Source organism: Colletotrichum phormii (genome assembly GCF_030913505.1).
Source record: "Colletotrichum phormii strain CBS 102054 chromosome Unknown BDP81scaffold_48, whole genome shotgun sequence".
NCBI classification, from domain to species: domain Eukaryota; kingdom Fungi; phylum Ascomycota; class Sordariomycetes; order Glomerellales; family Glomerellaceae; genus Colletotrichum; species Colletotrichum phormii.
In genome coordinates, this window is record NW_026851490.1 from 5443 (window position 1) to 27063 (window position 21621).

General features: G+C 49.8%; 6 protein-coding genes across 6 annotated transcripts; 3 read left to right on the plus strand and 3 right to left on the minus strand.

The window, feature by feature from the left end:
• Positions 1-997: 997 nt before the first annotated feature.
• BDP81DRAFT_456120 (uncharacterized protein) lies at positions 998-3415 on the plus strand (the record flags this gene model as incomplete). The annotated part of the gene is made up of 5 exons (XM_060593130.1): positions 998-1011; positions 1068-1083; positions 1122-1335; positions 1522-1608; positions 1644-3415. 5 exons carry the CDS (start codon positions 998-1000, stop codon positions 3413-3415), a joined length of 2103 nt encoding a protein of 700 aa, XP_060437513.1.
• A 1894-nt stretch (positions 3416-5309) lies between these two features.
• Positions 5310-9060, plus strand: BDP81DRAFT_511894 (uncharacterized protein; the record flags this gene model as incomplete). The annotated part of the gene is made up of 10 exons (XM_060595779.1): positions 5310-5502; positions 5564-5653; positions 5702-5848; positions 6083-6131; positions 6567-6634; positions 6672-6741; positions 6773-6954; positions 7210-7241; positions 7392-8184; positions 8270-9060. 10 exons carry the CDS (start codon positions 5310-5312, stop codon positions 9058-9060), a joined length of 2415 nt encoding a protein of 804 aa, XP_060437514.1.
• A 937-nt stretch (positions 9061-9997) lies between these two features.
• On the minus strand, positions 9998-11315 carry BDP81DRAFT_362420 (NAD binding domain of 6-phosphogluconate dehydrogenase-domain-containing protein). The gene is made up of 2 exons (XM_060586446.1): positions 10558-11315; positions 9998-10496 (listed from the first exon to the last, which is right to left on the minus strand). Exons 1-2 carry the CDS (start codon positions 11067-11069, stop codon positions 10079-10081), a joined length of 930 nt encoding a protein of 309 aa, XP_060437515.1. The 5' UTR covers positions 11070-11315; the 3' UTR covers positions 9998-10078.
• A 514-nt stretch (positions 11316-11829) lies between these two features.
• Positions 11830-13554, minus strand: BDP81DRAFT_281989 (major facilitator superfamily domain-containing protein; the record flags this gene model as incomplete). The annotated part of the gene is made up of 3 exons (XM_060583010.1): positions 11830-11897; positions 11961-13401; positions 13474-13554. Coding segments are annotated over 3 exons (1590 nt in total), but the record flags the coding sequence as incomplete, so codon positions are not given.
• A 2465-nt stretch (positions 13555-16019) lies between these two features.
• On the plus strand, positions 16020-17768 carry BDP81DRAFT_401085 (FAD binding domain-containing protein; the record flags this gene model as incomplete). Its single annotated transcript, XM_060588778.1, has 7 exons — positions 16020-16424; positions 16495-16781; positions 16829-16893; positions 16958-17036; positions 17090-17199; positions 17269-17493; positions 17554-17768. The coding sequence occupies 7 exons, from the start codon at positions 16020-16022 to the stop codon at positions 17766-17768; spliced, it is 1386 nt and encodes a 461-aa protein (XP_060437517.1).
• Positions 17769-18127: 359 nt separating this feature from the next.
• BDP81DRAFT_456125 (HAD-like domain-containing protein) lies at positions 18128-20205 on the minus strand (the record flags this gene model as incomplete). Its single annotated transcript, XM_060593131.1, has 5 exons — positions 18128-19079; positions 19121-19203; positions 19342-19407; positions 19483-20006; positions 20124-20205. The coding sequence occupies 5 exons, from the start codon at positions 20203-20205 to the stop codon at positions 18128-18130; spliced, it is 1707 nt and encodes a 568-aa protein (XP_060437518.1).
• Positions 20206-21621: the final 1416 nt, after the last annotated feature.

The following is a 21621-nucleotide window of genomic DNA, read 5'->3' on the forward strand; positions in this document are numbered from 1 at the left end:
GGAGTGGCTAGGCCTCGGTTTCGCGGCGGCGTTTAGCCCTTGAGGATAGGGGCGGCTCTAAAGACGGTCCAGAGCTTCGATTAGGGCCGGCCGAGGAGGCCGGTAACGGTCCAGAGCCCGCCGGAGGCTGCGAGGCCATCGTGGGAGGGCGCCGGAGGAGAGGTGAAGGGTCTTCAGCTGTTAAGGACTTGGGTGGTAGCCCACTTATTACACTAACAGTAGATGCCAAGAAAAATTAGGCGAGGGAAGTTTTGAGGGGAGTGTTGTTTTGGCTGTGCAAAGTGACGGGAAGATTGGAGACTGCTGGCCGGATGTTGAAGGGGCCGTTTTGTGACACTCGACCGGAGCAGAGTGCAATAACCTCGAGAAAATATAAGGGTAGCAAGATCCGAGGGTAAGGTCAAGTGCTTATTCAAGAAGATTTGACTACCGTTTCGGGGAGAGAATTTGCACAACATAATGTCATCGTTGAGCTACCTCGTAACGAGAGACACGACTGGAAAGCATCACTATTCCCACCCTAACACATGGGACTATGCCAGAGCATAAATTCGTCTCTCAGCCTTTCGTAACTCAGCATGCTTAATTTTGTTCCTTTCCAATCTTGTCTAAGCACTAGCTAGTGTGTCGACCACCCATAGCAGATTCCCACGTCACTTTCTTCGAGTGTCTGCTATCCTCCCCACCTCCGACTTTCACCTTTTACCGTGGACGCGTGCTGTATACGCGTGCCTTAGGCTATCAGACGCGATACTCATGTTGGGTACCTACTCAATTGCGCTACTGTTGATGGTCACGTGGGATCTGACCGTCAACATGATGTCTTTGCGTAGCTAAACACACACTTCTCATATGTTCATGGTTGTGCTTCAACATTGGTACCATCACAATAAGAGAAGATCATTTACGATATGTTGTCCATTGGGTTAAATTCTGCTGGAAACTATTTCTATTGTCCCTGACAACCGTAGTTGTAGTAGGAGTTGGTGCGCTTGACATGATCAGTGATGGGTGAGTACGAGTAAATAGCTGCGTGTAAGTAAATTGATGAAGCCCCGATCAACCAGACCGCCCCTTGCAACTGTATGTGGTCAACAGCGCTGGAGTGAAAATGGCAGCAGTTCTTGTCCCAGTTGCGCGCAATCCCCACACTTGCCCAGGTGGTGGAATACTCCAATGTGTTGACGCCCGTGTATTCACAAATCGCCGCGTCCAAGTACCAAGGTGCCCGCCCACCCATTTCCACAACTTCACCTTCTGGCTCGCGAACCTCTTTTCTCTTCCACCTGCCACCTTCATCAGCACATGTTACCATTACGTTTGGTACCTACGCAGGTAAAATATCCTAGCCACTTGCCTATTGCTTGGGTCGGTTACCGAGGGGACAAGTACGCATTTTCTGTCAGGTAAATATGTTCGACCTTTCATTTTTACTTCCTTCACTGTTTCCTTTTTCCATTCATCCTCTATCGCAAAGCATTGAAAATATTCCGTCTTCAACTAAAGCGGTTGTGCAAACAGAAACTCGCTCCCTGACTGCCTTCTTACAGTCCTCCGGCATCATCGCAAGGACATGGAGAGACCCTCTCCGTTCGAGGCCATTCGAAAGTCAGTCTTCTAGTCTCACCCTCGCTTTTTAACAGCGCATCTAACCAAGGAGGACACAGAGATTTCGATAACTCTTCCCTCTGTGGCAGAAAGCAATCAAGCCGTCAGTATGGACGCACAACCCAAATCATCCCACGACGCAGAAATGGTGCAGATGCCCATGCAAGCCTTTCATCGATTCCCTGCACTGCCGACTGAGATACAAAGATTCATCATCAAGGCTGTGGCCAGCAAGCACTACAGTCCCCCAATCTCCGATCCTATACAGAGCACATGTCCCAACCTCCGGCCTAAAGGTGGGCGTCGCCGCGAGGCTCAGGCTACTCTTGCCAACGCGTGCTTGGTCTCGAAGCATTTAAAAGCCCTAGCACAACCTCTGCTCTATAGACATTTTTGTCTTTCCATATCGTGGCCCTCAAAAAATCTCAAGTTCTGTAGCAAAGATTTCTTAGCCCTCGCCAACTTTGTTGCCACCATCAACGATAAACCAATCCTCGCCAACATGGTCCGTGAAGTCGAGATTATCGAGAATCGCATTTCAGAATCAGTTGATGATTCCAGTGCCTTTGGTCCGATTCCCACAGATCTCAAAGCTCGTCTCCACGAAGTTGAAGCCGACGGCCACAAGTTCGACTCGACTCGCTTTATCAAAGACATGGGCCCCGCAGCACTATGTGCCTTGATCCAGATTCTTGTCCTCAAAGCTCGCAAGATTGAACTGCTCAAGCTGGTGTTGCTCAATGAAACCGACACGGTTGTCTGGCGGCCGCTGCTCGAACATATCATCTGGGTCCGAGAACAAGCACATGGCCGGGCATGGAACTTGCCGAACCTCGAGGGATTTCGCATCAAGCACAGTGACGATGACAACGATGACCATTGGGAACACAAAGACGGGATGTCACTATCCAATCCCATTGTGGCCAAAGAGTTGATGATTCCTTTGTCCAGCCCCAATCTTGAGGAGTTTTGTTTTGATCGATGCGATGCGGTCGACTCACAATTACCTGTGCTGAAGAAGCTCAGATATCTTGGTGCCCAGAACGTCTTCCTCAAATACAAAGAGCTGGAAAGTATCTTGAAAATGAGTAGCAACCTGGAGATCTTCTCTTATTACTCAGCCTCTTTAGTAGATACGTGGAGAGAAAGAAACGTCTACAACTTCCAAGAGAGCGAAGCATGGGGCACCGAAGCCTGCCCCTATGAGGTCACACCCAGAGAGATGTCGATCCTGTTGCTAAGACACAAGAAGACACTCCGCACCATTCACATTTTTCGACGCAGCTTCGAACTTGACGAAGAGCCTACCATCTTGTCGCTGACTCGCTTCAAGGAACTCAAGTACCTTCTTCTTTGGGGCAATGGCCTCTTAAACCCGTACAGCCCGACGTACTACCCCAGTGGTGTATATCGGCATAGCGTTCTCCAACCCATTCTTCCTGAGAAAATTGTGAGCGTCACGAGCAACGACTTCAAGTATTTCGACATTCTCAACCTAAGCGCCGAGCTTGAGAATGGAGAACAACCCTGCCTAAGAAATCTGTGGATTCCGAATTGGCCAGACATGGAACTTTCAGCAGCAGAAGAGAGATATGCGGACCCAATTCTACCCTTTGGACATGCTCTGGTGGCCAGGAACATCAGATGTGGACCGATACAGAGCCAAGCTTCCGCCGCTTCGAGATTCAAAAGTTGTACCCCAGGCAAACAGGATGACAACAGCAATTCAGTCTACTGCTGCCCTGGAGACGGGCTACCGCTACTGGACCAACTTTTTTCGAACATTGGTGAAGATTACGCTGGATGACACGGAGTCAGCTTGAGAAGAGTCGCGGAAGGAGAGGGGGTTGAGCCAAGGCAATGAAGGTTGTGTGCAACTATGCCTTGAGGCAAGTTTTGTAAAATAGAGTCATCAGTGGATGATAGTGCAGGATACATGTAGGTAATGCGGTACTGGTCACACCATCGGAACGCGGTCATCGTCAAGGTGTGGATAGATAAGATAATTGGACCTTCCTCACCCTCAAGCCATGGGGAAAGATGCTTTGAGTTTGCACTGAGTTAATGCTGACGCGAAGAAATCAGACAAGGTTCCAAGCAACCAGACGCCAAGATGCCAAAGTCTAGCTCGAATCAAAAATTAGTCGTGGCGAGAACGACCACGCTGTCCCTCGACTTTTCGCCATCGTCCCATATAACATCTACAAATGTCGTAATCACAGCTGAGAACAGGCCAAGCCTCATAGCTTCTTAGGCCTGTTCACAGAGCTTTTAATGTCGAGATATTGACGTTATTCAGAAGTCTAAATTTGCTCGGCCCTCATTCGCCCGATCTCGTCCAGCCAAGAAGCTGCGCCGCATGATGTACGCACGAAAATTGAATACATACGGAGGATGAAGCGTATGAATTGGTGTTCATGCTGATGAATCAAAGTTGCGATGAGCCTCTCAACGCGTCACGTTGATGGGCGACAACTGTTGGATACACGTAGCCTATAGGTTATATTTGTTTGAGTAGTAGTTCCATTGCTCAATCATCAGTTCACCCGCTGCACACGAGTCGAGGTCTTTTGCCACGTTCAAATAAGCTTGAAAATGAGTCAAACACACTTGTTGAAATCCAAGCTAGCAGTAAAGCTAGCGGTTAAGATTCCCCCAACGGTGTAGGAATGCGGACACAAACTCATCATATTGCGTGTCGGGAGCAGCCGAAGAGCTACCCCTCACTGTGCCACCATGATAAACTTTTGGTATTGACTCTTTGACCGGGTCTCTTTAGAGTTCTTCCAGCTCGTTAGGGGCTACTAAACAATTCAGCTACCGGATTGATCGGGATTAAAGCTGTAGAAAGCATCTGCCGGCTGAGCAACACTTGGAATACTAGGTAGCTCGACATATGCCATGGTCGAATTCGACCTTTTTTAACGATACCTGGTTGATGGTACGGTTATTTTTGGCGCCGGGATTCTGGGACGCCGACTGCCGTCACATCCTGTCATTGACATGGAACTCGGCTACGGATGCTTCTTGGACTTGAGTCGGTGACGGCGTATCGTAATCGTCCAAAGTAGAGTCAATGCATTCTTGTCAACGGTTCTTGAAGGATATGAGACAAGCTAACCTATCGTAGCTTACCCTTCACCATAAGATGGCGTCTGACCCCTGTCCTTGCTTCACATCCCCCGCCAAAGTCGCATCGTCTAATGAACACAACAAATTTCTAAAGCACGAACAAGAACAGACTCACATGATGTTCGCACTTCTAGCTGCGGGATGGCGCTTAGCAAAGCTGGGCATTTTGACTTGGCGGTTGAACATCGTCCACTGATCTTTCGCATGGTCTTCGTCGATCTAGAAAGTTTGAGCCGTCTCGCGTCATTAGGAAACTCTAAGAACTCTCCATGCGGTGAACTACTCCGTTGACTCCGTTTTAGATTATGCCTTGATAGGTCGAAGCTGGTCTATTTCCGGGTAGTGAGCTGGAACGTTGTTGATGATGGCAAATGCGCGGTCGGTGTTATCATACTATTCACGAGAGAACGTGCGCTCTTCTGATCTGATAAATCCCGTCGTTGGGCTATAAAGATGATGGGAACCCACATCCTCTTTGTCTTGCAGATGGTTAGGCTCATCGGTGTCTTCCACGAATAGGCTCACACAGAGAAAAAATTCAGCGGGATTCCGCCAATACATTTATCATTATGCTCAACCTTTGGAAAGAGGCTCTTGTTGGGGTACTCCTCATAGAGTCATTTGGCTCAGCCATTGCTCTCCCACCTAGACCTCTTATGCCCAAGTCAGACGAGCTCTCCCTTCAGGGTCATCACATTAAGCAGCGAGACAATCTGTCCCCTCATGCAGGACTCTTCATTCGAGATGATGACGACGATGACCGTGAGTAGCAACAATGTTGGTGAGATCTGACAATGGATTTCAATGCTGACGGGATCCACAGCACCGAGGCCACCCAATGGACCGCCCCGGCCTGATAACAACCCGCCACCGCCGCGTCCTCCTCAAAGAGATGAGGATGACGACGACGATCGTGAGTTCACTGAAGAAGCAGGATATTTATTATCTAACAATAAGACAGAACCTCGTCCTCAACAGACTCCTCCACCTCCCCCTAACCCTCCTAACCCTCCTCCTAACCCACCACCGAACCCATCCAACCCGCCTCCCAATCCCAATCCGCCACCACCACCACCAGCTGTGACGAACATGGATGATGATGAGGACGGTACGTAAAAAACGTCAATCGGCGATCGTGTAAATAGAATCATGCTAAGTTTGCAGATGCCCCCGGCCAACAAGATATGGATGACTGAACGTTACTGTTGCGCTCGATCACGTTTGTGATCGGGCACACCACGAGCCCTGTGCTATTGTGATTAAGCTTGTGGAAAGAACGTACTATAAAGCGCGGCTATATCACTTTCGTTTATTGTATTACTACTTAGGCTATTTGCTTTAGGCTACGGTAATATGCGTTCGGTTCAGGTTGTGTTCAGATTGAATGAAGAGTGTGTCGACTGTTGTGAGATTATGGCGGGATCCTCAATGTCAATACTCTAGTAACAAATCATGTTTGCTTTACCCGCTCCCTGACTTCTTGAAATGTACCTAGAGGAATTGAAGGATCCCGTCAACACAACGACGGCTCAAGATCCTCATACGAGTAGAACTTCCCAAAATCTTAAGCTGAGAATGCATCTTTTGTCTGTAATCATCTCCCTTTCGCCGCTCAACATCACGGGAAGACTAGGAGGTTGCAAGTCATGTTCGATAGCGGCTGTCTATATTGGCTTCATGTTTCTTTTCACCGCATGCTCGTTAAATGTACTCACGGCCGTCTCGAAACCAAAAATATTTGAGGAGCGGACGTGTCGCTAGTCTGCAAGCCTCCGTGTTGCGTTTTATGAATGCAAGCACCTGCTACCGAGCTCTCAAGAACATAGCATGAAAAGCGAATCAGGCCAGAGAAATGCCATGTCGGAATCGACTTTGTCGGATCTTTTCGATAAGTGTAAGCCTAAGGTACTTAATATACACAGGCCAAAAAGTCGACTCGCGTGATCGTTCATCCGGCTTCAAGGCTTCTTATCGTCAATGCTGTTATATATCAAGGAGCGGGTAAGGTTTGGTGTTACACAAGGGTAAACAGACCCTCGGATTCACAGAAACTCTCGGAGTACGGTACTGAAGGCTGTATCAGCACAGGCTTCAGCAGCCTAATCGGCAATTCATCTGAATTCAATATCAATCATCAAGAGCCTCATGATCAAGCTTCATCTGGCTCTCACCATACCGAGTTACACCCGTCTCCGTGTCGTGTTGCATTCCGCAGTGAGTCCAGGCGCGGCATCTCGGAGACTATACCTCAGGGGCTCTGTCGTTGTCAAATAAAAGACGCGGTAGCCATGCGGGGTCCTGAGGTGTGAAACAACTTCAACTCCTCAACCCGTTGCTGTGAATAAGACGTTTGCAGTATTGGGCGGGGATTACTCACGGCAGATTATTTTTGGCTCCAAAACAAGCTTTCCGCGGTCCACCTCACGCCCCGGAAGCCGGTAAAGCTGAGCTTTGAAACATTTGTTCAAGGCACTACGCTGTTTGACGCTGTCAGCAACCGAGTAGATGTTGCTCGCCAGGGGCTTTAAGGAGATCAAGTCATTCACGTCTCGTAAGGTGGAAGAAAAGTGTGTTCTCTGCTTCCACTCACTGGCTCTAGGTCTACTTCATGTGCAGCAGGCATGTAACAAGTAGGCTGCGATTCGATGCAGGCGCGATCAATTAACGAGACGACATCAAATTCTATCATCCAGAAGAAGCCAACTTTGGAAACCCACCAAGAACGCAACAGCCTTGGGAAATTGCCACTGATTGTCATGATGTCTTCACCCAGAGTCAAGGTTCGTACAATTGTCAAATTCCCTTGCCTCCACCACTATTGGATCACATCAAAAGGTCTCCTGCTCATAGAGACGAAACAGTCATTCAGAAGGAGGAGATACAGCGCTACGAATACTGAAGACGTTCTCAAAGCGAGGCAAGACAATGAGAATGAGAATGAGCCAGATGAGAAGGACGATGAATGCGACGATGACGATGATGAGAAGAAATGCACAAGAACAAGAACCGGGCAGAACAGCACCGCAACAGTGACACAGACACAAGCACAGCCATCTACAACGAGTACAAACCTTCCCAGTAATACACCCGTTCCGCCTTCATCGACGTTTGCCCTGTCGTCTCCTTCCCCTCTTCCACCTCCACCACCGCCACCGTCGGCCTCTTCGACGCAGCCAACAACCTTACTTACATCGACGCTGAGCTTAGCTCCATCTTTGGCCCCAATCCCTCCGGCAACAAGTGTGCCGACTTCCAGCACACCTCTTGCCGCAGAGACATCGACGTTATCATCCAACATCATTCCACTGCCAACAAGTCAAACACTAAGCACCAGTTCCTTAGTTACTGGTGCTCCGGCAACAACCGTATCACCACCGCCTACACAAGCTAGTACCAGCTCAAACAATGCCGGAAGGACAACTGGGATCGTCTTTCTGATTCTTGGTGAGTTGGTCGTGAACTATTTGTGACGTGCAAGAGCAGCTACTGATGAACAGGTGACATTTAGCCTTCTTTGGCTTGTTCGCAGGCTTTTTCTTCTTCGGGAGGTGGCGGAGCCGTCGTCAAGCCCGTAAGACCGAGAAGGCAAAGTCCGTCGTGGGAGAGCCAACAGTTCCCCCTCGTCCGGACAGACCTGACAGACCTGAAGGCCCTGGTCTTCCTCCGCTGACCTCCAATCCACCCATGGCGTCACTTCCCCCTCCGCCCCCGTTCCAGCGATCCTTTGGTCAGCCTCCTCCCAGGTCATCAGATATCCGCGACTCATCAGTATCCAGCAGGTACGGCTTAGACCCGGGTCCAAGTTCACAAAGACAACAAGCACTGGATCAGACCGACTCTACGATGGCTGATATCACACCATCATCGAGAGATGAGAAGCCACAAGCTACGTACGCGATACCCGCATTCTTTCAATCTGCCATAGAACGAAGGCAGAGAAATGCAGCAATGGCACAAGCCTGGGTGGAAAGCTGGCCTCCACCTCCATACATTGGTAGAAAGGAGCCAAGAGGGTCTTCCTTGAGAGGAATGATGTCAAGACTTTCCAGGACTTCGAATGCATCTGCAATGTCACCAATATCGTCTTCGGGGCAGCAGACATTCTCAACCGTCTCTCAGGAATCTTTGATCCTTCCTTGGCGAAGCTCCACCAGCTCAAGTAACTCTAGCTTGTCGAGCGGCTGGGGTGACGGGCCACTAATACCTACGCCCGTTCTTGTGGCGGAGAAGCCGTTGATCGGACGCAAAGTTTACATGACCGCGGTGAATCGGGGAAGTGAAGTTGCACCCGTCCAGCAGACGCCTACGCAAGTTGTATGACGGAACATCTGGGATCACAGTTGCTTCAAACGGTAATTTTCCTGGTAATTTTTATTGCTTTCCAAACATGTAAAGTAGCACTCAATAGATACGAAATTCCTCGTAAAAGTACTCCAGGTGTCGAAAGTCAATGCACCTCCAGCTGTGCATCAAGAATAGGAGGCTAGCTCCGGCAACCGCACTCGTTGTGACAGACCGGAACCTGTTTGATTACTGCTTCATAGAGAAAGTACTTAATCTTAGCATCGTATTTCCCCGGACTCAATCTTTCGGGGGCCGAAGGCTGATGGAGTTCTGAACATCGCACAGGCAGACATCAGATGCCGGTGGGATGACAGCACTGAGGGTCTTGGCTAGAATGATTCATAGTTGCTCACTTGTCCTCATCTTGTACATCCAACTTAGATCCCCCCAATCGCTTCCCGTTGAGTTAGATCAGACGACAATGATGCATGGATGGTGCTGGATGATTCATTCTGACTAAATCCATATGCATGGAAAATGGCGTCAAAGCTCCATGTCTAAGTTGTAGATGCCGTCGAAGAACCCGTCCAATTGAGATGCATTCTCGGGCATATAATCAATGGAATCCGCGACTCAAGTTACATTGTTTCTTCTTGACATATCAGGCTAGTTAATTATCATCTGACTCTAGAGCGCGCGGCGCAGAAACCCCGATCACGATTGAGGCTCCTCCCCTTGAATATCACCAGACAGCAACACGTGCAACATTAAATACACACAAGGCAAGTTCCCCGAATCCCATAGGCCCTCCCCTTTCCACCTTCTACTTCCGTGAGTGAAAACTGTTTTGCCGAACGGACTGCCTCGCCGTGTGCGTGGTCATGAAGACCGAATTGAATCGACATCGCCTGAGCTTTGTAGACTCCCGTCAATGTTTTTGAACAAAATTGTTTGAAAGCTTGCTAATATCGAAGGCCATTCGTGGTAATCAGGATTACAGCATTTGCGAGTTTATTCTACCATACATATACATGGGAAAAGATGCAGATCCCAATCAAGCAGAGCCATCTCTCTTTTTGATCAAATCCGTCTCAAAATCGAGCCCAGCTTCCGTTCTCACCACCCCATACAATGACGAAGAATCAAAGGGCCGCCCTTGAGTGTCTGAGATCTTCTTCGCTTCTTTCAGATGCCTGGCAGCAATATCGGCGATATCGAGACGCACACCAGCCTGTTCTGCACAGCTCAGGCCATGCCCGACATCCTTCATTGCCAGGGACAGGTCAGACCACGGTCTCTCATCCCGAGGCGGCAAGTAGGCACCCGTTGTCAGACGCTTAGACATGCCTTGTGCCAAGGGTCCAAACTGCTGCCCAAGAAGGTCTTCCATTGCCTCACTGCCGAGTCCAGACTTCTCTGCAAATACTTGAGCTTCTGCGACTAGCTCCATCATCCCCGCGGTGACGAAGTTTCTGCGGTATGTTAGCAAGATTGAACGATGTATAGAAAAGTGCGGTCTCATCTTCTACTCACCCAGCTGTCTTCATAATGCTGGCCTTCTGCACATCTTCTTCTAAACGGATGATGCCTCTACCCATGACGCCGACAATGAAAGGTTTGATCTTCTCTACGGCGTCATCAGGTCCTGCCACGATCCAAAGCAGCTTACCCTGCGCGGCGATTGGGCTTGCCCCAAACACAGGCGCAGCAACGAACTGGGCTTGCTTGGCTGCCAACCTATCCTTTGCCTTTGCAGATGACAAGGGATGGACTGTGGAAGTGTCGACAATGATCTTGCCGGTCAGATCACCTGCGGCTGTGTTGTCAAGGATTGCGTCCAGTGTCGCCTCGAGTGCTTTATCGTCGCTGAGAGATATGAACCCGATATCTGTGTTCTTGACGAGGTTGACGATGTTCGGTTGTGGGGCTCCTCCGGCTTTCTCCAGCGGAGCGCCTCGGGACATAGTCCGGTTGTGAAACTGAAGGCTGCCAGCAAAGTGCGTCTTGAGATGGTTCTGCAAGTTCGTGGCCATGCCGAGACCCATCGATCCGAGACCTGGTAGCTATGTCAGTATAAATTGAGAGTCGAGTGACAGTTCAAGTCAGTCAGTTCTCGCCGATCCATCCCATCCGCGGGTACAGCGCCGAAGATACCGTTGAAGCGACGCTCATCTTGTCGGCTTGGCGGCTGGTCGGATTTTCTAGGGGTACCTGGAATTCGAGTGTTTAGAGGTTGTGATTGTGATAATTGAGTAACGAATGATGAATTGCTTGTAGTTTTGGTCTCCAATCATATTTCACAGAGGTTCTGCAGCCCTTAAATTCCTTGCCAAGAGTGAGTCAATCGTGATGTGAGGTAAGCCGGAGATCTGCGGACGGGTGATCCCCGCCCCTCATCCGTCGGTGTTCTCTTCCGAAGTCCGACTCCGCTTTCGGCGCTCCGGCATGCCCGAAAGGGCAATGCATCTAGAGTTCAAGCTCAAGCGAGAAAGCTTACATTGGTTAGACAAACGAAAGTTGATCAAAAACAAGGCGTCCGCTTACGAAAAGCTTCTAATAAGCTTTCCAAGATTCCACGAATTTAGAGATTTGTATGCGGCGTCTGTAATTTTCAACTCAACTGGGGAAAGGTCCGCCATGCTTCGGTCCAAGAACCCTAGTATCTTCATGTAGTAGTGAACAAGCCTTGAGATGCGATGGATAATATTTATTGATGAGCGGAGAAAATCACACGTATCATAGATGGACCCAAAGAGCCCTCGCCGATGTTAACAGTTAAGGTCACTCTTCCGTAGAGACGCTGCCTTTCCTTTCCAGAGGAGCATCAATGTGGTCATTGAACTCCTTCTCGAGATCAAAAAGAAATGCAGAGGCTAAGAGTCATGAGTCAGTGGAACTTCCGTATCAAGCTTTGGGCTTGGACAGAAGATACTCACCTATAGCTGCGAAAGCAACGAAACAACTCGCCGAGATCCAGACATTTCTCAAGGCTTCGGCGTAAGTATCAAGAAGTGCATGAGTTCCCCGCGAGAGAATATCCGGAGTAACACCTGGAACTTCAGCGAGAGCGCTCTGATCATGAGAATTGAGAGCCGTGATAAGAGACGGGAGGTCCATAGCGTCGAACCCTGCTGGCAGAACAGCTTGGGCGATATTTGCATACGTGTGGCTCATGCCGTCATTGAACAGGACACTGTAAATAGCAATACCAATCGTCCCACCAAGTGACCGAACGCTGATGATGAGACCGCTAGCGACTGAGATGAGCTCTGGTGGAATACTTAGCTGGGCTGCTGTGACGAGAGTTGTTAACGTCATGCCTAAAGCAACGCCTAGCAATATCGGGTATCCCCAGACCGGATTGCTACTGCTGGAATTTGTCGTCGCCATACATGCGAAGAACACGACGAATATTAGAAACGCAATGGTGGTGATCCATCGCACTCTCTTCGTGATGGTGCAGTACCAACTAGCGACAGCTGCGCCAATGCCCGCAGACACTAGCATCAAGCTGTAGCGAGCCCCGACGATAATGGCGTCTGTCTCATATAAGACACCAACTTGGAAGGCGAAGTATGTGTTCGCTGCGAAAAAGGCTACTCCTTCGGCGAAGACACAGAATACAGAGATGGAGAAGTTGCGATTGCCGTTAAATAGACCATGATGAAACATGCCGTCGTTCTTCGCGAATGTCTCGTAAGCAACGAGTCCCAGCGCCAAGGTGAGACCAATCGCGAAAGTTGCCGAGACGTGCGGATCAGACCATTTGTACGGATTGTTCGACCAGGATAGTCCAAGGCAAAATAGGACAAGCCCAGCTGCGAGCAGGAAATATCCGATCCAATCGAGCTTGGCCAACTTTTCCATCCTAGAGAGCGTCTTTTGAATATCTGTTTGCGGTGGGTTGTAAACAACAACGCAGAGTATGGCAGCAATCAAGTACCAAGCCATGGCCATGTAGAAGTAATACCGGAAACCGTTAAAGGCCGGGTCGTTGGTTCTATTGAAGGCACCTCCAACGATTAGACCGGTGATACTCCCCAGACTATTGGATATCATGGCCGCTGCCTGGCCGTATGACCTCCATTTCCTTGGCAGAACTTCCGAAATTACGGTGTGAAGTAGCGGCTGTGTACCGAAAGCGATGCCGATGATGCAGAATCCGGCGATGGCTGTGTCGATATCCGGAGCTCGAGCAACGACAAGTGAGCCTACCGCCCCAAATAGTGTGGGAAGTACGAGAAACCACTTTCGACCCCAGTAATCTGCCGCCTGGGAGACGATAGGGCCTAATATGACGGTCATGATGGTAATTGTGGCTGAGAACCAACTTGTCTTGTCAGTTGCATTGAAGTGGCCGGCAATAGTTTGTCCTTGCTATTAGAGGATGAACATGAGCATGAGCATTACAGAACAGAAAACATATTCCACTATGGGCGAGGGTCTTACAGCACCAGCCCCGACGAGGCTTACTAATTGCGCAAAGTAAATGAGGCAGATGGCGAAAACTGCAACAAAGGTTTTTGCGTGAGGACGGCCATCAGGTCCAATGCACGTCTTTGTCTCCGATGAAGACCCCGTTACCGCCTTCTCACAGCCGGTGTTCGTAGGTGGATGAGTTGGCTTCTCCATCACCTTGTCATCTACTACCATATCCGCGGAAGTTGAGAAGTGACGGAAACTATATGTACCCACAACTACCTAAATGCAGTAGAGGGATCTCTCTTTTGTATATGGCGCAACGGTACAATTCCGAATTCTGTCAAGAAGCTTCGGCCCTTGGAGGACTCGAAAGGTGACTTGCGGTGATGTGAGAAGGCGATGGTAAGCAGATCTCGGCCATAATATGAATGAATTCCACCCTTCATTACGTCGGGAAGAAATCACCTGGAACGACGACTCGACCGGATCGCTGACGTACATATTGGACGGATGTCCGTGGAACCAAACTAAGACAACGGATGTAGCCCCTGAAGCACGACAGCCAGTAATAGATTAGCGTATTAACACAACATGTAGGTATATATACATTGCTGACCACCGCTTTTTTAGGTGTAATAAGCCAAAGGTTGCGCTGGAAAATTGCGTAGATGTTATGCAACCATGCAAGATGTCCTTGCGATAGGACGCTTATCCGAATGGCTTCGTGTGATGCATCTCAGCCTGCAGTAGAGAGGCACAAAACTGTAGTCCAATCACCGAGTAATGCTTCAATGAAAGTTCCTGTAATCGTTAACCACCTCAACCAAAGATCATTTCTCTGTGCTGGTCAGCGTAGCATTGCTTTCTTTTTCGTTGTTCACACTTACGTGGCTCTTTCTGGGGAGAATGCCTAATAAGGTATAACACTCAAAATTACGACGCCCAATATTACAAATTACAAAACATCAAAAGAGCAACTACTTTTAGCTGGTCCAGAGCTGTGTGACTCGACACTTGTTCTTTGTATCTCTCATTAGACAGCACAGACTTCCTCAAGCAACGAGCGACTTCGTCTTTGCAAGGATCGGCCCCGCCACCCCTTTGCTGCCCGGAACTCCCCGGCCGAGACGGCAAGGGTGCACGGCCACAACGTTATAAGGCGGATCTTGATCCATGGTGTGCCTTGGGCTCGGCCTCTGGATGAATGGGAACCGAGAGGATGGCCTACGTAATAATCACTCAGTGTGATTTGTGCTGCCACACAAAGATTCACTTTGTGCTTGCAGGTGGCTGAACTATGGTGCGGGCCGCCGATCGGCACGCAGCATTCCTTCCAACGCTTTTCGGATGCCACACTCCATTTCTTGTTTCCTGTAATCTCGGCCACACTATCTTATCAATAATCAAGTATCTTTCTGAGATTTGAGTTTCCTAGTCCTGTCACTCAACCAAGGAAGCTCAAATTGGACGCGTCTTGGCGCTGGCCAGAATGCAGCTGTCAGAATATACCCGAATTGCCTATTGCTTTGCCGAAAAGATCAAACTGAAAACCGCTCACTCATTGGATATGAAACCGCCTCCTACATGGCCCTCTCAGTGAATCAAATTTTCTCCGACATGGGTTCGGCACAACGGTTTTCGACAAGGGCGCCTGCAGGCGGACTCCATTCGTGATAATCTGGCCCAATAGCGGACCAAGGGACAAACTCCGACGCGTTGCCACGGTGGGACTCATTTGACGGGTCCTGTCCTTCTCCGCGACGTTGGAACTCACTTGTGGTAGTGCTCCGTTTGGCTCAATCAATGTGTCCGTACGGATATAGAAGCTCACCGAAGCGAGGACGAGTTGCCACAGCTTCTGATTATTTCAATAGCACAGAAACAGTGATTTCGGTCTCGTTTCTGGCCACTGTGCTGGATTGAATCGGGGAGTCGCTCCGTTGGGGACAAGTAGTCGTACACAGTGAAGGGGGTAGGACATAGACTATTCCGGTGCTAGTAAGCTGGCATAGTTTGACCTAGGAAGTCAACGAAATTGGAGTTGCGTTTGAGCCCGTCCTCAACTTCTGTCCACCTTCTCCAGATTGCCAAGTGTGTTTCAAAACCCCCAAATGGACAAGACTACGGATACATGTCGACATATATGAATCGAGACAACTGTTGTTTTCTCAATCGTCTCGCTCCCCCTTGGCACGGACCCCGGTAGTATCCTCAGGTTGATGGCGAAGACTCCTCTATTTCGGTAACCGTCCAATAGCTTCGCGTAGTGCCGCCGTTGAGTCCCGATCCCAGGATTATGTCTCCATCAAAGAGCGGGTTGCGCCGCAGATCGCGGTTTTCTTGGCGGAGAGAGGGCGGTCGTAACCCTACATAGTCCCTGTCAGATACAGGCGAATGCAACGGCTTCCTGGCCCCGTGTTGGTTCTGCTCAGGCCGAGGCCGACGAAATTCTTTCTTGGCTTCTTCCTTCGTCGACGTGACATCTTCCAGACGATATCAACGATTCCTTCGGCGAGGCGTGATACCAAACACGAAGACTTGTGTTTCCCGTTTTTTTGAAAGCGACTAGTACCATGCTGGACGTCGTCATTGTTGGAGCAGGCATCGCCGGCCTCTCGGCCGGCATCTCGCTCCGCCGCTCGGGCCACGTTGTGCGCATCTACGAGCGATCTGCCATCAACGACGAGGTCGGCGCCGCCATCAACGTCCCTCCCAACGCGACGCGGTTTCTCACACGATGGGGTCTCGACCCAGAGGCCTCCGGCTTCGTCAAGGCCGGGCCTGTCCATTTCCAGGACCCTGTCACGATGGAGATCACGTCGACACTGTCACACGCCGACAACGAGGAGTTCTACGATGCCGATCTCTGGTACGCCCACCGCGTGGATCTGCACGATACCCTCAAGAGGATAGCGACCGATCCTGCAGGTCCGGGCGTTCCCGTCACCATCCATCCCAACTCGTGGGTTATGGGATACGTGAGTGCGGGGAAGATCCCTGCCGCCATTTCCACCGTGATGTTTGCTTTTTTGGCTGATTGCTGTGTAGAACCCTGAGTTGCCGGCAGTGCACCTTCAAGATGGTGATGAGATTCAGTGCGACCTTGTCGTAGGTGCAGACGGCATTCACTCTATTGCGGCCGAGACAATTCTCGGTCACAAGAATCCTCCCGTGGCGCCCCTTCTTCACAACTGCTGCTACCGATTCTTGATTCCCGCCGAAGTTCTGGAGGAAGATTCCAAAACCAAGTTTTGGAACGAGGACGCCGACGGCCTCATTCGTCTTTTCCCTGACAACAAGAGCAACAGGAGGCTAGTGTCATATCCATGCCGAAAGTACGTCTATTACGACTTCCAGAATGAAGCTCCCTCTGACCGTTTAGCAATACGATCCACAACTTCGTTGGTATCCTTTACGATGAAGAGATGAAGGACGCTTCCAGCGAAGGTTCGCAATACCCATCTCGGTGTAGTCTGCAAGGTGACTAGGTTTACTCACACCGCAACGATAGATTACCAAGCCGATGTCAACAAAGTACAAGTGATTGAAAAGTTTGCTGGGTTCCATCCAAGTCTACTGGCTATAATCAAGTAGGTCGCGTTCAAGATCGGCGCAGATTGGCCGTACCTGACGTCACAATCAGCAAAGCAACTGAGATCAAGCGATGGCCACTGTTTTACCGTGCTCCGCTACCGACTTGGCGGAAAGGAAAGATGGTCATAACCGGCGATGCGGCGCATCCAATGTTACCTCGTGAGTGCTACATCGTACAACCGGTTATACCCTCGTTGATTTAGTCGCTGATACAAAGTCTGTGCGCAGATCAAGGACAAGGCGATGCCATGGGTCTCGAAGATGGCCTGGCTCTAGGTGTCGTGTTCGCCGGTGTATCTGACACTTCTGATCTCGAGAAGAGGTTGGAGCTCTTTGAAAAGATTCGCAGAAACCGTGCCAGTGCGATCCAAATTCTTAGCAACGTTGGGACCGACCAAACAAGTCTTGTTGAGAAGGACCTAGTGGAATTTGTCGCGGCGGATGAGATTCCAAGTAAGTTTATAGTATTGCCTTGGAGATGATGAAGTCACGCTAATCCCACTATTCTTTCAGAAAACCCGCAAGAAAACTTAGCCTTCAACTTCGGCTATGACGTTATCAATGAGGCTATCAAGATCATGGAAGAATACGACCCATCATCTCATCTTCCTCACGACTTTTTCGAGGACGATTCTTTCGACATGACTCACGTCAACGGAGAGCTGTCGAAAATGAGTGGACTTGGTTTCATCAAGGTCGAAACATGCATCAACATCGACACTGAGTGAAAGCAGCCTCTACTTAAGTACCAAGATTGATCATAAGCAAAGGCCGCATCTTCCAACACCACGTGCATGGAACACGACCAGGGTTGCTCAGGACGAACATAGAACGTGAGGGACCAAGGATTCCGGAAATTGAACGGGGCCCCACAGAATAACAGACGACGAGCTTGCAAGCCGTCGCTATTGTGCAACAGACCAGAATAGTACAGCACCAGTGTATCGAATTCATTGAGGGACGGCAGGGCGTAGGAAAACGACTCTTTTATTCTTGAAAACTCCTCAAACACAAAATTGACATGCTCATATTGACTGTAGTCATCGAACTTGGGCCAAGGGGATCATCTAGGAATCTGTTCTCGTTCCTAAGTCCAAACATCCTCGAACCATCTCTTTGACCGCTTTCTCTCCTGTCTCCAACTTTCCACCTGGGAACCTTCCCAGCCATTCGCCTGTTTCACAATTCTCTCGACAGCGCTGCCAACATCTTTCGCCATGTTCGCCGCACCGCAGATGTAGAATGCGGCATCATCTTCCAGCAACATTCTCCCAACGTCCTCGCCTCTGGCTTGCACTTTGTTCTGGACATAGCACTTCTCACTGTCCGCCCTTGAGAACGCTGTCACGACCTCAAGTTTACCAGCGAGGGGTCCAGCCATCCACTCGGCAAACTCGTGACGGTATAGATAGTCGCTGTTGTTCTGGCATCCAAAGAACAGAATCATTCGCCCCACTTCCTTGCCTACAGAAGCAAGCCTAGCACGCTCTTGGATGAATGTGCGGAAGAGGGCGACTCCAGTGCCGGCTGCCACCATGATCAGAGGTACTGATGAAAGAAATGGGAGCTTGGACGTCGACCCGCGAATTTGGGCGTGAACAAAGGATAAGTCGATAGTTGGCTCTCCTGCCGAAGAAACTTGTCCAGGTTGGAGTTTTGATAGGTGGGTGCTCGCAAGTCCAGGAATTTGGATATCTTGATTCTCAAGTAGTGGCGACGGCTTGACGGACACAGTTAGACCCTCACTCCGAGGCGATGTAATGCGTGAAGTGGAAATGGAATAGAGATGTGGCTGCATAGCAGGCAAAAAGTCGATGATGAAAGAGAGCGGTAGACCAGCCCATGTCGCCGCCGGGTCGACAGCGATGGTGTGCTTCAGGAGTCGGGCTAGTGTCACGTGGTTTCTCCCGAGAAACTTGGAATAAGCCTCCCTGTCATTTCCGATTATCATCAACTCCGTCTTAACCTTTTGACTTGGTGCGAACTGAGCTAATGCTCCTTGTAGTCGAACTCGGAGACCAAAATTTTGAACAGAACCTCTTTCCAGTCCATGAAGTCTTCTTCGATTGTTCACACGTACGAGTTCGCTCTTCCCTCTCCTGACTTTGAGTTGAAAAGGCATGAGGCTTTCAACATCATCTGTGGGGCTTTACCGGTGAAAATCTGGCGGAGAAAATTGGAATGATCTAAGCTCGATGTTTAGTAGTACTCGTTGAGCAGACTGCATGTTTTCAATTTGTCTAGAAGATGAATAAGTGCAAGTTCTTTCGTCATAATCGAAATATCTTTGGAGACACCTACATTTTGGATCCATGCAGCAAATACTTTGCCCGAGCTCTCAAATTGTACCATGACAAACACTCTAACCTTTTTCGCATCCGTTAAACCTATCAAATCTAGGGCGACTCAAAGTAACTAAAGTCCTATTAATGCGGCCGATACCCCAAGGATTCTGGTAAGCTGGGACAAATCTTGAATAACGGGGACCGTCTTCGCGTTCACCGATAGGTGGCTATTTGTTGCCATCGGCGAGAAGAGAATCACGTTCATGCCGCTATTGATCGCCCCTTTAATGTCAGACTCCACAGAATCACCAACCATGTAGGTCTTCTCGAGAGAACAGCCCAGAGCTTCGATGGCGAGTTGGAAGATAGCGGTGTCTGGCTTGCAACAGCCTGCTTCCTCTGAGGTGATCATGTAGTCCATAAAATGGTGCACTCCAATAGCTTTCGCCTTCTCTAGTTGGTCTTTTGCTTGGCCATTCGTAAAAATAGCTAGGCGCACGCCCTGCTCTCGCAACTGCAGAAGCGTCTCGATGCTTCCCGGTGTTGCTCTCCGACTGTTGCGATAAGCTTGCCTATAGATATTTCGGAATTCGGCAAGGTCTTCGTCGCCTGGTATAGCGAGATCTAGCTCTTGAAGAACAACCGGAACTTTTTGGAATCGGCCTCGTTGTACGTGATGATCTTTTGGAGATACTCATTATAGGCTGACTGAAGCGATCTGTTGTAACTACCGAGTGATGAGATCCACCAAATGAAATCCCATGAGGGCGGGACACCTTTGACGGATCGCTGAGATACCGCAGCGCATTGAGTGGTAGTGATCGAATAACGTGCCATCGACGTCGAAGAAAACTGTGGTGTTGGGGGAGACTGGAGGCATATTGGGCCTTGCTTATGCTTCAAAACTTGTAAAGGAGGAGAGGTCGTAGATGACGGTCAACGGAGGCGGCAAGTCACACGCAGTAAAGAGCAGCGAAAGAGTGCATATGAAGACCAATGGAAGAACTTGAACCGACGTCCAGTCGAACTTTACGCGTGAACATATACCAAGATGGAGACTGAACGCCGTGGACATTGATGGGCAGCGTGTGGCTACGGCCAAGGTTTATGGGCAGTGGCGAGGTACCTACCTTGTTTGAAGATAGCTTCGATGTTCATTCTGCATCCAACTGTCTGTACCAGCCCGCACATTCTAGGATGCTGCTTACACGGTCAGATAACATAGATGTCTTTTGCGATTTATCAGAGGTGATCCAGAATTTTACTCCAACGCTACTATGCATCTTCACTTGGCAGCGGCAAAGAAGGTAGCCCAGTTCCTACGGCACCTAACAAATACCAAAGGGGGACTCCCAGCAGCCGCAGTACGACAAGCGGTTATTGCCTGTGTCCTTCCAACAGCCTTGTATGGAGTTGAGACCTGGTATGCGGGCCTAACCAAACCAGCCCTAAATAGCGGCACTAATACTAGCAGTAGTACTACTTTATGGATAGCTATAATTAGCATAGGACAGAAGGGCCTAGCCCGTAAAGTTAGCAAAGTTATTATAGCAGTAGCAAGGGCTATCCTGCCTATCTAGAGAACCACACCGACCAGCAGCCTCATCCGAGACGCTGGCCTTCCTACAGCAGAGGTAGCCCTCGAAGCAGCGCGACTACGCTTCGCTATACGCCTGCAGAAGGTTGACCAACAGCATCCCTTGGTCCCAAGGCTGCTACAGCCAGGGCGGCAACAGACCAGGCTCCAAAGAACAGCTGGCCTGTTACCTAAGTGTCCAAGGCCAGCACTCCTACAGCCGCAATACCTCCCAGGGTCTTATAACCTTATAATTACACAAACGAAGGATGTAGCAGCTAGGATCTTCCAGGCCTGGCTCAAGACTGTGCCAGGTCAGCATACAGTCGTATACTCAGACGGCTCCAAAGCTCCTGACGGGGCTACAGGGTTCGGCTTTGTTATCTACCGCAACAATAAACGTATAGCCCAGGGCTGCGGCCGTCTCGGCTTAGCAGAAGTGTTTGATGGTGAGGCGGAGGGGGCGAGGGCTGGGCTCCGACGGGCCCTTCAGACCTCCCAAGGCCAGCCTATACACATCTGCATCGACAATACCAGCGTTATTCAGGGGATTCGCGGTAAGGTCCCAGACTCCTCACAAGCGGCCTTCCTTGAGATCCAGGAGGTAGCTAGGATACACGATATACAAACCCATTGGTCTCCTGGGCACCAAGGTATTAAAGGAAACGAAGAAGCAGACAGCCTAGCTAAGGAGGGAACAACTCTACCAGTCCTTAAAGG